This window comes from Mytilus edulis, chromosome 4, assembly GCF_963676685.1.
Source record: "Mytilus edulis chromosome 4, xbMytEdul2.2, whole genome shotgun sequence".
Taxonomy (NCBI): Eukaryota; Metazoa; Mollusca; class Bivalvia; order Mytilida; family Mytilidae; genus Mytilus; species Mytilus edulis.
The window spans coordinates 46808646-46822955 of record NC_092347.1 but is presented as its reverse complement, the minus strand read 5'-3'; the positions used below and the strand labels follow the sequence as shown (position 1 = coordinate 46822955).

The following is a 14310-nucleotide window of genomic DNA, read 5'->3' as shown; positions in this document are numbered from 1 at the left end:
CATACTTATCACTGTATTCAGGAAGAAGGAATACGGCTCATGGTTTTCTAGTAAATGTTAGATTTTCATTTAAAAAAAAAAACTAATGATCGCTAAATTGCCCGCAGATTTAAATTCGGTATTTCCATATTAATCTAGGCTAAACGTATGGTTCCTTGACTAATGCAAAACTTAATGCAAACGTGTCTATTGCACTGTCTGAGATTTACATCATATAGAATGTTGTACAGATTTGCTGGGCGGAAGCGAACGTCACAATTGAAGAGACGTAAACAATGTGACGGCACCTCCCCCTCACTACAGAATTCCCCCCTCACTACAGAATTCCATCTGTACCATGACCGTTTGATATTTTAGAAGAAGCCAACATAATCGAATTATTTCAGTCAGTGTAAACAAGAGTTACAGAAGAAAAAAATGAAGAAGAATCGGTATGCATATTTAGCTTTATTTAAGTTAATATTTATTTTATATAACGTCCTTTAATATCAATTGTGTTCATTATTGAAGGACGACAACACTAGATGTCCGAAGTGTGTATTCAAGCTACATTTGTATCAATATCTTTAGTATAGGACTTGTTATACATTATAAGATACAATTGTCAGTTAAGAGTGTGTGCATGAAAAAATATAAAACTACTTCAAAACATTCCCTTTATAGTATTCGTCAGATGTTGCTAGAACAAAAAAGTTAGAAATAGAAGGTGACACCTAGCAGATCTTAAAATCCCAAGTTAAAAAAAAAATACACGTGATATGTTATATTCTTATGATAAACCACCCCCTATTACTGACTGTCGGTACTACAGATGTAGTAGATACATGTAACACGAATTAAATATGCTATACACTATTGTATAAATCCATTGTATTGTAATAGCAGTCGGAAATGTGGACAAAAATTAGCTAGGTTAGAAGAGGATTGGCGTGCCTTCAAAATGAAAAATGAAGTTTAACCCCGCCACAAAATGAAGTTTAACCCTGACACATTGTATATGTGTCTGTCCCAAGTCAGGAGCCTGTAATTCAGTGTTTGTCGTTTGTTGCTGTTGATATTTGTTTTTTCGTTCATTTTTTTGTACATAATTCAGGTCGTTTGAATTGTTTTACAGTTGCCATTTCGGGGCATTTTACAGCTGACTATAAGGTATGGATTTTATTCATTGTTGAAGGCCGTACAGTGACCTACAGTTGAAAATTCCCTGTTGGAGAGTTGTCATACAGGCAATCAAACCACATCTTCTTATTTTTCATGTTGTTCGTCCATGAGATATACATCCATGTATTTATGAATGTGACAAACCATTGTTTTAGGTTTAATCTGTATACTGTGACTTAACCTGACTATTTGGAAAATACTTATTATTTTTCTTTTTTTAGTGATCAGGTAGAAAATACTACTAAAGTGCAAATTTGGACAAATATGACACCAGAAAGAAGTAAGTTAAAAAACGCATAATGCATATTCTTAGATATTTTGGGATGACTTAAAAAAAAGAACATTATAACAGGAGGCATATACATTTACTGTTACTTTAAACTCGGTATACATGCATATAGTTGCCTGAACCTTTTTTGTTTAATAATTTAGCTGAAACTACTTTCGGCAAAAATGTTTTCCTTGTGTGACGAGAGTTGTGTAGATAAGACTTGAAATTAAAATAATTGTTGATCGGGCAAAAAAACAAATCATAATAAGAGAACACAAGTTTTTATTTTTGTTTGGGGGGTTGTGTGTTGGGTTGCTGTCTCGTTGACATTTTCACAAAAAAATTGCTAAAACAAAACCAAATTATTTATTTTTAATTTAATAAGCTGTTATAGTTTAAAAGTACCAGGATTATAATTTAGTACGCCAGACGTGCGTTTCATCTACATAAGACTGATCAGTGACGCTCATATCAAAATAGTTATAAAGCCAAACAAGTACAAAGTTAAAGAGCATTGGGGATCCAAAATTCAAAAAAGTTGTGCCAAATACGGCTAAGGTAATCTATTCCTGGGACAAGAAAATCCTTAGTTTTTCGAAAAATTCAAAGTTTTGTATCAGGAAATTCATAAAAATGACCACATAATTGATATTCATGTCAACACCGAAGTGCTGACTACTGGATTGGTGATACCCTCGGGGACGAAACGTCCACCAGCAGTGGCATCGACCCAGTGGTGTAAATAGTTATCAACAGTACCAGGATTATAATTTAGTACGCCAGACGCGCGTTTCGTCTACATAAGACTCACCTGTGACGCTCATATCAAAATAGTTATAAAGCCAAACAAGTACAAAGTTGAAGAGCATTGAGGATCCAAAATTCCAAAATGTTGTGCCAAATACGGCTGAGGTAATCTATTCCTGGGACAAGAAAATCCTTAGTTTTTCGGAAAATTCAAAGTTTTGTATCAGGAAATTTATAAAAATGACCACATAATTGATATTCATGTCAACAGCGAAGTGCTGACTACTGGGTTGGTGATATCCTTGGGGACGAAACGTCTACCAGCAGTGGCATTGTATGACGAAATGATTTATCCTCAAGCAGGTGAAGAACTTCCAATTTGCTTACGGTAACAGGGAGGTTTTTCAAAGGTCTTGGTACTATCAATTTACTTGTTCTGGTATCCTAACGTTTGTTGTCTGTAATATCGGAAATTAAATGCTTTTTAGTCTGATTTTTATTGCCTATTCTTTATAATTTGTATTATTCAACTGACACATTTATGAACACATATATATATGTATTTTTTGTAGGCACGTCAAGCAGCCGGAAATCCATGATAGATTGTGATACATTTGATAGGGTATTGAAGACAGGAAAAGAGTAAGTTTTATGTTACAAAATAATGTTGTGTTTGTAAAAAGGTATAGACTATCATGAGACAATATCAAAATATTTAAAAATAAAATGAAATAAAATCTAAATTATAAAGTTCTGCAAAATACAGCATCGCATTTAATGTTAACAGTCAGAAATTACAAATTGTACTCGTTGTATGGTCGTTAATTGATATTGATGTATTTGTACTTATAGCCACCGAATGCCGTTTTTGTCATAATATTTTATCAACACGTTTCAATAAATGCATGCATGTAAATCATGAAGAACTATTCATTGAATTATAATTACGATGATTAGAATAACAAAATATTGTTTCAGGTTGCTTGCGAACTGGAAGTTCTTAGTTGAAGAAAATGGGCACGCCATCGAAACAACCATTAACAAACTACAGAATATGCAACCAAGCGAACTATCGGACAATAGAACTAGGAAAGAAATCGAGCAACATATCGATTTTCATCATGCTGACAGGCATGTTATGCAGAAGTGCATGAACCATCTACAGTGGTCAATGCAAGACCGGCTGAATTTCTTGAGAGATCAGGAAAAATTTCTTCTGGATTATCAAAATACCCTGCAAAATATTTTTAAATCAATTGAAAAATGTAAACAATCAAGAGTTCAAGATCCATTTGCAAAATTCGTTCTTGATGTCAAACTCAATCACTTCCACATGTTCAATGAAGAACTACTTATTTCTTCAAACGAACGCGCTAACAAGCATGCCAGACATTTGATAGAGCCCAATACTATCAGCGTTGGAAACACCAATGTATACATGGGAAGATTGGGCAGGGCAAATATTATGACACCAATTTATGAAAATATATTTGAATTAGATGATTGCTGTACAGGGAAGTGTTTCGACCCTCATTGTACTTGCTATAGGTCTGACTCCGTACTTAGCTTTGAAAACCACGAACTTGATATAGAATGTCAGCTTTATGTATTTGAGGAAAACAGCAAACGAAATGAAAATGATTTTAGAAAGGAGGGGTTTACACACGAAATGCATAAAAAATCTCAGAAGTCTAAGATTCCGATTCCCGTGAAACAGTTAGCTTACAAAAAAATGAAACACATGGACGAATCCACCGCCACACAACTGAAACTTCCGCCACTTTTAGCAAACAAACCAATAAAACACACAGATAAATCCTCCTCCACCCAACCGAAACTTCCGTCACTGCTACCAACTAAAATGAAATACATGAACGATTCCACTTCGACTCAGCTGAAACCCCCACCACTGTTATCAAACATAAACAACGAGGACGAATCATATACTGCTCCAATAAAATCACCAAAGAAGATAAAATCCTGCTGGGAGCCTGTAAAACTTCCACCGTTGTTGCCGGGTCAAAAGAAAAATTGTATGGTCTCTAATTGTCCTGTTATTCCACCAAAAATGCTCCAACCGTTAAAGATGCTACCCCAAAACATAAAAAGGACATTAAACATAAATAAGGACAGGAATGAAAAGAAAGAGAAAACCAAAGTCATGTCAATGAGACCAAGGCCTAAGTCAGCTTTGCGACCGATTGCAGGGACATCAGCTTCCAATGACATACCAAACGTAAATTCAGAATTAGCCATGGATATGATGAGCTCAGTACCCCGTGAGAGAAATTACAGATATTCAAAGCTTCAAAAAGACTCAACTAAAGATTGCTTTATACCTAAAGGCCCAGGTGACAAAGTTAGTAAAGTTATCTATGAAAGGTACTTAACATTAAAAAAGCAAGTAAGCAATGCCGGGAAACAAACAGAAACGGAAAAATCAGATAGCTGCCCAGAATTCAACCAACATCGTACAAAGCTGGATATAAAAGTCGCAAATAAATATGCTGCAGAAGAAAATTTTGACATGGTATTCGACCAAGATACTTCAATTGTACAAAGCGAAGGTGGTACCGGGAATAACTGTCAAGATGCGACTAAACAATCTCCTTCGTCTGATTGGCAGGTTACAGACATCGGTTCGGAAAGCGAAATTGAAAAAAAATATGTTCCTATGACACCTAAAACACCAAAACCGAAAACACTAAATACCAGAATTAATCAGTACAGCAGGAAACGTTCATGATTATAGTAATATATGAAACAATATTTTTGATCATTTTACTTGAAACTTAAACTATGATATTCTGATTCTGAAATGCAATCTGTCAATAGAAGATGCGCACTCGTAAAACAATTGTGGTATACGGATTCGTCTTCAATTCTACATGTCCTGTGATAAGCAACTTCTCCAATCTGTTTGAACCATCTAGTAAGGACAGAAAGGGATGTAACAAATGGGATGGACTTAAAATATGAGTGGCAAGCAGATATATGTTGTGGTGGTTTCATATAGATTTAAACAAATCATTGGTTTTAGATGAAATAATTGTAACAACAACAAAAACAATCGCATTGCTTATGTGAACATAGAACTAATGTTTTTTTTTAGACTCACTATTGTACCCTTTGTCTCACTACATACATTGTATATAACTAAATGAATGTATTTTCTTCTGACTTCATCGTTTTTATTCAACAAGATCCTTTTGATCGGCTAATATAGGTCAGTGCTATAGCTACAAAACATTACAAAGGTTAAATAAACCGTTCAAGGCAAAAAAAAAAAAAAAAAATGACATTAAATTAGAGGATAAAAAATCCTGTTATCTGATCATTCCCGATTGTCAGATTTGTTTTCATGCGGTAACATGTTGAGTTCTGATAAATGAGAATTTGAAGTCGAACATTCATATAAATATATTTAGTGCACCATTATTCAGTATAGAACCTTAAACCACAATGCAAGATTCTAAAAGTCTATCTAATAAAAAGTCATTAGGAGCAGCACAACACACACACTATTTGACTTCTTTGTCACAAGTATAGTCAACAGTAGAATCCGAATGGGTCCACCTCAATGAATAACGAGTAACCATAGCAACACATTTTGACACCAAGTAACCATGATCATAGTATGGCAATGAGGCTAAGATCAAATATATTAACATGGAGCACCGGAAGTCAATTCGGTTTTACTAACTAAAAGGGCTTAACTAGAATTGCACAGTTTTTTTTTATCTGTTCCAGACGAAACTTTTGTACATAAAATATAAGAATAGTAAAAAGTGATGGTATCAAAGAGGTTTTAGTGGATGATTCAAGAAATTTTAAAGGAGATTATACCATTTTTTGTTTATTAAATTGTATTTTCGGGGTCAAGTTCAGCAATTAATCTGGATTATATCAACATTTTTGTGTAAATTTATCTTATTTTGATGGAAAATTAGAAAGATATCGTAACTTTAATATTGTTATTTTTTTGTGGAAAGGTTGTAAATCAATGTTCTATGTTTGATATTCATTTAAATTGTCATCCATAGATTTTTAAACCTAAATGAGAGTTTTTCAAGTTTTTTTTTTTAAATGAATAGAAAACAACCACCAAAAGGATACTCAACTAAATTTCGTCGTGTGAATATTATAATGTTTTATGTCCCCTTTTTCTAAAACTGAGAAAATGGCATTTAAAGTTGGACAGTCTGATATCCAGTCATATAAAACAAGAGCTATGCAAAAAGTATGCGTAATACTAGTTCCAACACATCTGATTAAATTGTCCTTTTCAGAAATCTGATCAAGTATATATTATTTCGGCAATTTCATATTTCAAGTTTGGAGATAGTACATTTTAATCTTGTGATAAGTAAAGTTGAAAGAATTAAAATGGTATTGGACATAAAACATTATAATATTATTACTGGGCAATGTATATGCCATTAAAATTGAATAAAATCGGCAGTAGAAACAAAGGCCATACACAATCTTGTTGGTTAAAATAGTGTCATGTTTTCTTTGAACTATATAGCTATGCCTGCAAGGAAAACTGGACGTATAGTTCTTCTGTCTATGCGTCTGTCCTTGCAAGGTTAAGGTACACGTTGACTTTGTCTTTCTTAATAGAATTTCAATGTTAAAAAACCAGGTTAAGTTTCAGGTTTAAGTTTTTGATATAAGAGTTATGATATCATCAAGCAGCTTTGTACATAGATAGCTTATGATGTGGACTGTTTGATGCAAAGTTGATGCTTGGGTCGTAATAAGGCAAGACTTATTGACTTTGTCTTTTGTAATAAAAAGTCAATGCTAAAGACCCAAAGTAAAGGTAAGGCCAGATCAAGTTAATTGATAGATTCTCATCCACCTAAATTGAAAATATTGGGTTGAGTTGGACTCTTATATTTTATTTTTACGTATTTTTATTACAGATTCCAAAGAACTTTGTAAAAATACATAAAAAAACCTAATTGGTTGGAACGGATGGGGATAAGAATGTAAAAATTAATTTGATATGATCTTAAGGTTAAGTCTGTAATGGGTCTGTGTCTGAACAAACTGTTAGTCATTTTAAATACAGATCATTGGCGGGCATGTAGTGTCATTGGAAATTCTTTTTCTAAAAGGACAGTAATAAAATGACACATAATAATTAGACAATGACTTTATGAATATAAAACTAAAGAATTACAAAAATGGCACCTTTACTCCTTATAGGATGCTGATTTATAAACAAATCATAATTAGCACATCATCATAACAGTTGGACATTAAGTTTATGACATGATATGAAAGGGATCTGTATATGTTTCAGCTAAACAAAATGTATATTTTTTGCTATTATTCATTAAAAAGCTGTCACTTGGACCATTTGAAAATTTCTATATTTTGTCAATAATATTAACAACATGTAAAGACTATATTTATGTATGAAAGTGCCATAAAGTCCTATTAAATTATAATGCCCTCATTTCATACTATCTCCATTGGTAAACTTTTGTCATGTGACCCAGAATCCGTCAATTTCATTGGTTTGTACTTAGATCACTATAATTCTGAATACAACATTGTATTTGGAGATATATCATTTTAATACTACTGTTTTAGGCAAATTTTAAGATAATTAAGCCTGGTTAAATATATAGGGAGATAAAAAATTGCAGCACGAAACTATTGACACCCATAACTCATTTCCACTGTAAAATGGACTTATAACATTATAATATTCACACGACGTAATGTAATTTTGTTTTAACATTTTCAATAATGTAGAATCTGCTGAGAATTAATATTCTCAATATGTATGCATATACATGTTTTTTTGGTTTTAACCGTTATAAACGTATGTCCATGTTCCTGCACAATGTCATTACCTATTTTGGCTCTCTTTTTTTGTATAAATGAACTCTCGACATTGTTAAAAATTCATTATTACAACTTTTTGGAATTGCTGTAGTTACGCATTTTACGTTCACAATAACAATAACATTAAAGGATTGAAAATTCGATTGTAATTTGTAGAAAAATTACAATGTACACAAATGTATTTTTTAGAAGAGGAGATGGAATTTTCCTTTTCATTTGTACTATCTAAGTACTTCAATTGACTACAATGTTTTATAAAAAAAACTATTAAATATTTTATTTAAAAAATAACCCATTATCATGCAAAAATGCAACGTGAATGTGATTGGTTATCAAATAATACAGAAATAAATGAATGCATGTAATGTTTAAGAAGAAATAAGTTCATCAAATAGATCGATTTTCACTTTTGACACGAATAGGTCGGGTTGACATTTTTGTCATCGGGGATGATATTAAGATAAATGGGATAAAACTGACCTTCAAAAAGGCCTAGAGAAGCACATCAGTAGAACCTTAACATTAATAAGTAATACTTACCAAAATTTCTCTAATTAATAAACTATATAATTGAAATTTCACAAAGATAACGGTAAATAATTTTGATGACGGTGGTGATGCTGGTTAAATTGGCGCGAAATAATATTCTTACTCCTATTGCTTTACGTAAAAAAAAATGTATAGAATTGAATTTGACTAAAGTTGAACATAAAAAAACGTGAATATGCAAAAGCCTGGTAATATATTAATGATAAAGTGTGTATAAGTTTCCGTAAACGAATTTATCCGTATACTTCACTAAGAATTACATTTGAGCGCAAGGAGATCTTTATTTGTTAATCGGTTGAACTCAGGGTCGAAGTTCAACATGTTTATATTAACGGAATTTTTTGCGTTGCTTTTAAATCATTGAGGCCATCTATTTATATTACGGGTTTCCACATCTTTAAATCAGAATTATAGAAAAAATGGAATGTTGTTAGCAGAATCAAAACAGAAATGATGAACACTGCAACATTTTCAGCAAAACATAAATAGGATGGAGGATCTGTGTATTCACATTATTTGTAAAACTCTCCTTATTCCTGTGAAGCGTGTGCTTTATATCGAGGCTTGCTATGCTGATCATCGACGCCACAGTACTTCAACCAATCAGAAAATGTTTATTTGGGGCATTCGACCTATTTTAACTCAGATTTTGGAATTTTTTAATCGAAATTATAGAAAAATGGAATGTTGTTAGTACATATAAAATAGAAAATGATGAATACTTTTAGCTAAAGAAAGTTTGGAGGGGATTCTGTGTATTTACATTATTTGCACAACTCTCCTTACTGATGCCATAGGCATATTTTGGAATTTCCGTGACCTAAATGGTTCGCGAAAATTAATATTTTTATATATAGTATAGTAACAAGAGTTCACACGCTGAAATGTTTCGCCTTCTTTACCAATCATTGATATTATGTCGATAGTCTAATATATAAAGCTTTATTATGTCACATAAACTTGCCATTAACCAAGAAAACTAAACATTGACTAATGATTAAACCGTGAAAATGAGGTTACGGTCAGATGAACCATGTCAGGCAGACATGTACATCTAACAATTCTTTGTATCTATGATGAGTTTATTTCCATACAACAAATATAGTTGACCTATTGCTTATAGTTCAAGAAAAACAGACCAAAACACACAAACTCAATACTGAGCAATCAACCGTTAAAATGAGTTCAAGGTCAAATAAAACCTGTACGACTGACATATAGATCATAAAATATTTCCATACACCAAATATAGTTGATCTATTGCATATAGTATAAGAAAATAGACCAAATCTCAAAAACTTAACTTTGACCACTGAACCATAACATTGAGGTCAAGGTCAGACGACACCTGCCAGCTAGACATGTAAACCTTACAATCATTCCATACACCAAATATAGTAGACCTATTGCATACAGTATAAGAAAAACAGACCAAAACACAAAAACTTAACTATAACCATCGAACCATGAAAATGAGGTCAAGGTCAGATGACACCTACCAGTTGGACATGTACACCTTACAGTCCTTCCATACACTGAATATACTAGACCTATTTCTTATAGTATCTGAGATATGGACTTGACCACTAAAACACTGATCCATGAAATGAGGTCGAGGCCAAGTGAAAACTGTCTGACGGGCATGAGGACCTTGCAAGGTACACACATAAAAAATAAAGTTATCCGATTACTTATAATAAAAGAGAATATAACATTACAAATTTTTTTCAAGTAGTCACTGAATCATGAGCCATATCTCTTGCACGTTAAAGATACCCTTGTAGATTTCGAAAAAGAGCAGGCTAATGCCGCTACAAGGCAGCACTCACACCCGCAAAGTGGAAAGGGATTAATATAAGTTGCAAAACTTGTTTCCCAATCCACTATAAATAAATATGTTTAAACTAAACTAATGAAAATGAGGTCAAGGACATCGGACATGTGACTGACGGAAACTTCGTAACATGAGGCATCTATATACAAAGTATGAAGCATCCAGGTCTTTCACCTTCTAAAATATAAAGCTTTTAAGAAGTTAGCTAACGCCGCCGCCGCCGCCGCTGGATCACTATCCCTATGTCGTTTTCTGCAACAAAAGTCGCAGGCTCGACAAAAATGATGTGGTACGAATGCCAAATGAGGCAACTTTTTACTCTCCATCCAAAACACAGTGTAGTCACAGTAAGATGGAAAACATATTTTATATTTCTGTTCATTAATTTTATTTATATTCATATATTCATAAAGGAAAATGTTCGGTTCATGTAGACTTTGTATGAGGAATCCAACAAGAACAACATTGGTTTTTGTCAGAGCTTAAACAGCAACACCAAGACAAAAGGAAGAAAGAGAAAAAAATGAAACTCTATATCTGAGAATGTTTCCCTTTTAAAATGTACACATTATTGATTCATCAATAAATATTTTGTATGCGTTATCTATTGATTTTATTACAAGATTGACCGTTTATATAAATATACAATGCTAATTTCCATTGTTTAACGCAAGCGTGCATTCAGTAAGATGAATAAATTGAATGAAAACTATGGTTCCTTATTTGTGCATTGTGATTAAAAATTCGTATGTATCATTACTTTCACTTGTTTCCAACTCTGTCTTGTATTGTTCTGGTCGTACTTTTGCAAATATTCAATTTCATGACTGCATCATTACATGTGTTTTTGTCAGTTTACCATAGTGCTATCACGGCATGGTTAGGTTAGAAATTAATGGTATAAACCCTAGTTTTAAGTGTTTTAATGTCTAGTCTTACCGTTTTAATTTATTGACATAACTGCACGACCCGATTTTCAATTAACAGTTGTAAGATAATCGTTGCATAGAATCCTGCTCAAACTTTTGTGAAAGACGGTTTTAACTTTGAAGTGTTGCGACAGTTTATGACGTTCTATGTTAAAGGCATTTGTTGTGAGTGAACTGCAATACAAGTACCGTTCAATGAATTTAGTTATATGTCTTCTGTTTCTGTCCCTGCAACATGTTTTCTGTATTTGGTATGTGTAGTACATCATGACATAAGACATTGTTACGTGTACCATGATGAACTTTCGTGCAGGACTGCTTTGTGTATTTTTGACATGGAACTCTTGACCAGACTATGACTTTTTGACGCTTGACCTATGCACTTTGGGTGTGGCATCATGATACAGTGTGTTCCTTGGTATATTACCCTGAAACTAAAAGTATAATTTTCAATTGACCTTGCTTCTGAATATGTTGCATGGAGATGTATTGTCATAAGATGGTAAGTCTAGTGGCACGACAATCTAATTAGCTCATATGTAGTATAACGTAATCAGAGATCAATATTTTAATTAGATTGCAATGAATTTGAATTCAATGGACAATTATACAAACAAATTTTAGGAGCGCCTATGGGTGGTATATTTTCTCCGACATGCACAGATTTACATCTGTCTGTACTATTAATAAATATCTTAGATAAGTCAAGTTCCAGTGGAGAAAAAACATCAAATTACACTGTCAATACAGAGATGACGGTTTTATGGTCTTCACAGGCACAATAAAACAGGTTGAAGATTTCTTTAAAAGAGGGACGAAAGATACCAAAGGGACAGTCCAACTCATAAATCTAAAATAAACTGACAACGCCATGGCTAAAAATGAAAAAGACAAACAGACAAACAATAGTACACATGACACAACATAAAAAAAACCTAAAGAATAAACAACACGAACCCCACCAAAAACTAGGGGTGATCTCAGGTCCTCCGGAAGGGTAAGCATGTCCTGCTCTACATGTTGCACCCGTCGTGTGGTAGCAATACACAGTTAGAAGTTTAGTTTCGCATTATGGCCATCGATGGTGAATTTTTTAAATATGAAAGTTTTTGTACAATAAAATTGATTTTTAGATAATTGAGGGATAATATAGCCTTCTTAGAGGGTTTATATGACCATTTAGATTGTTTTTAGCATGTTTTATAGGCCATTTATCTGTTTGACAGTCCGTATTTTCCTATCCGTACCGCCCATAGGTCCATAAATTATTGCAGTGTTTATCAACAAAGATTTTGCGCTCGATATTTTCAATTCAATTTTATGGAAAAACGAGCAGAAATGCATATGATTTTTTTTTTGGACCACTTGATAGATATAAACCTATGGTATCACTGTAATTGATTGAAATTTTCCTTTTGACCAAATTTTGGAGACTTTTGTGACATGTTCACCCCCCTTTTTTGCTATATTTTGTATGAAAGAAATGCATATTGTTACCATGGTTACATCTAATAGGGGTTATATTTCACCATTATGACCATTAGAAATGAAATCTATGGAAGATTCTCTTTCTATAAATATATACATGCATAACACAAATATTAATTAAGCCTTATTTGCTTGAAAGGAGGGGAAAGAGGGTGTTTAAAAATTATGAGTGTCACTTTTAAGTTTTCAATTTCCAAACTGTGTATTGCTACCTGTTGCTTATGTGATAACAAATCCGGTAAATAGTCTAATTCGGTAGTCACATTCATGAAAGGGAAGGGGATTGTAGTTACGTAAGGAACATATCCGATATCCGATATCATTTGTGAAACGGTTATTCCATAACGGTCAACCAACTCGTGATGGACTTGGCGTCCGTAAAATTTACGAAGGGATGATTTCAACTTCACCATTTGGAACTCTTGGTTTAATAGCTTCCTTGTGAGCAGGAACATAGCGAACACAATTGACCCTCTGCTTAAATTCACATTTGAGGTGTCTAGTTCTAGTATGACCTATTTAGATACCAAAGTGTACAAATGTGACAGATTCCATAATAATAAAATCCTTGATGTTAAATCACATATAAAAAAAACTGAACATATCAATATTTACCATTCACTAGTGCACATCCGAAACACACATCCACAAGTATTACAGTGTGTGAATCTATTCGTCATATTAGAAATAATAGTGACATCAATGAGTTAGATAGACATTTAACTAACTTACAAGATAAGTTAGTTGAAAGAGGATACTGTAAAAATGAAACAGAGAATGTTAATAGAAACGTTAAAAATACCACAAGCAGAAAACAACCTTATTGAAGGCCGATATAATCCAATGGTTAAAAACCTTAGTAAGGTTTTAAGAAAACATTGGAGCAATCTGCAAAAAGACAAACAATGTAGTGAAATATTCACCCAGGTGCCTATCATAGCGTATAAACGTAACAAAAATATCAAAGAATACCTTGCTAAATCAAGGAAATAGTTGGGAGATTTTTGAAAAGGGACCCATGCTTTAATAGTATAAGCAAAAAATCTCGAAACACTGTTAGTTATTATTTTAATTATAGGCAACAAACTTTCATTAAATGAAATTTGAAAAAAACGGTGTAAAGTCTTGAGATTTATTACGTATGAAGGAACAGCATTTAATTATAAACCGTGCATTTTCTGAAGGTATCTACATGGAATTTTTCCAGAAAAAACGTACGCTGACCCTATCTTTTCTTTTGATATTCTCAAAGCACTGTATGAAAGCTATCTTTTCCTAACTTATATAACAATTCTATCATTTTGTTTAGTTTCTAATCACAAAATCTTGTTTTTTCCTGTTTAATCCATACAAAATGTGTCATTTTGTCACAACCTGTAGCTTGAGAAAATCCATGGTGACCTATCATTTTTATTATATTTTTGATCAATAGATACTACGTTTAAGCAAAGTATGAACAAATTCCATCA

General features: G+C 32.9%; 1 protein-coding gene across 1 annotated transcript; it reads left to right on the top strand.

Moving 5' to 3' along the window:
* Nucleotides 1–308: 308 nt before the first annotated feature.
* LOC139519806 (uncharacterized) lies at nt 309–5330 on the top strand. Its single transcript, XM_071312072.1, has 4 exons — nt 309–431; nt 1383–1441; nt 2752–2821; nt 3158–5330. Exons 1-4 carry the CDS (start codon nt 418–420, stop codon nt 4923–4925), a joined length of 1911 nt encoding a protein of 636 aa, XP_071168173.1. The 5' UTR covers nt 309–417; the 3' UTR covers nt 4926–5330.
* The last annotated feature ends 8980 nt before the right edge of the window (nt 5331–14310 follow it).

Bases quoted from the DNA above. Each gene is read 5' to 3' on its own strand.
- LOC139519806 (XM_071312072.1), top strand. The intron at 1,442-2,751 runs GTAAGTTAAAAA...TATTTTTTGTAG, and splicing joins AAATATGACACCAGAAAGAA to GCACGTCAAGCAGCCGGAAA. The intron at 2,822-3,157 runs GTAAGTTTTATG...ATATTGTTTCAG, and splicing joins GTATTGAAGACAGGAAAAGA to GTTGCTTGCGAACTGGAAGT.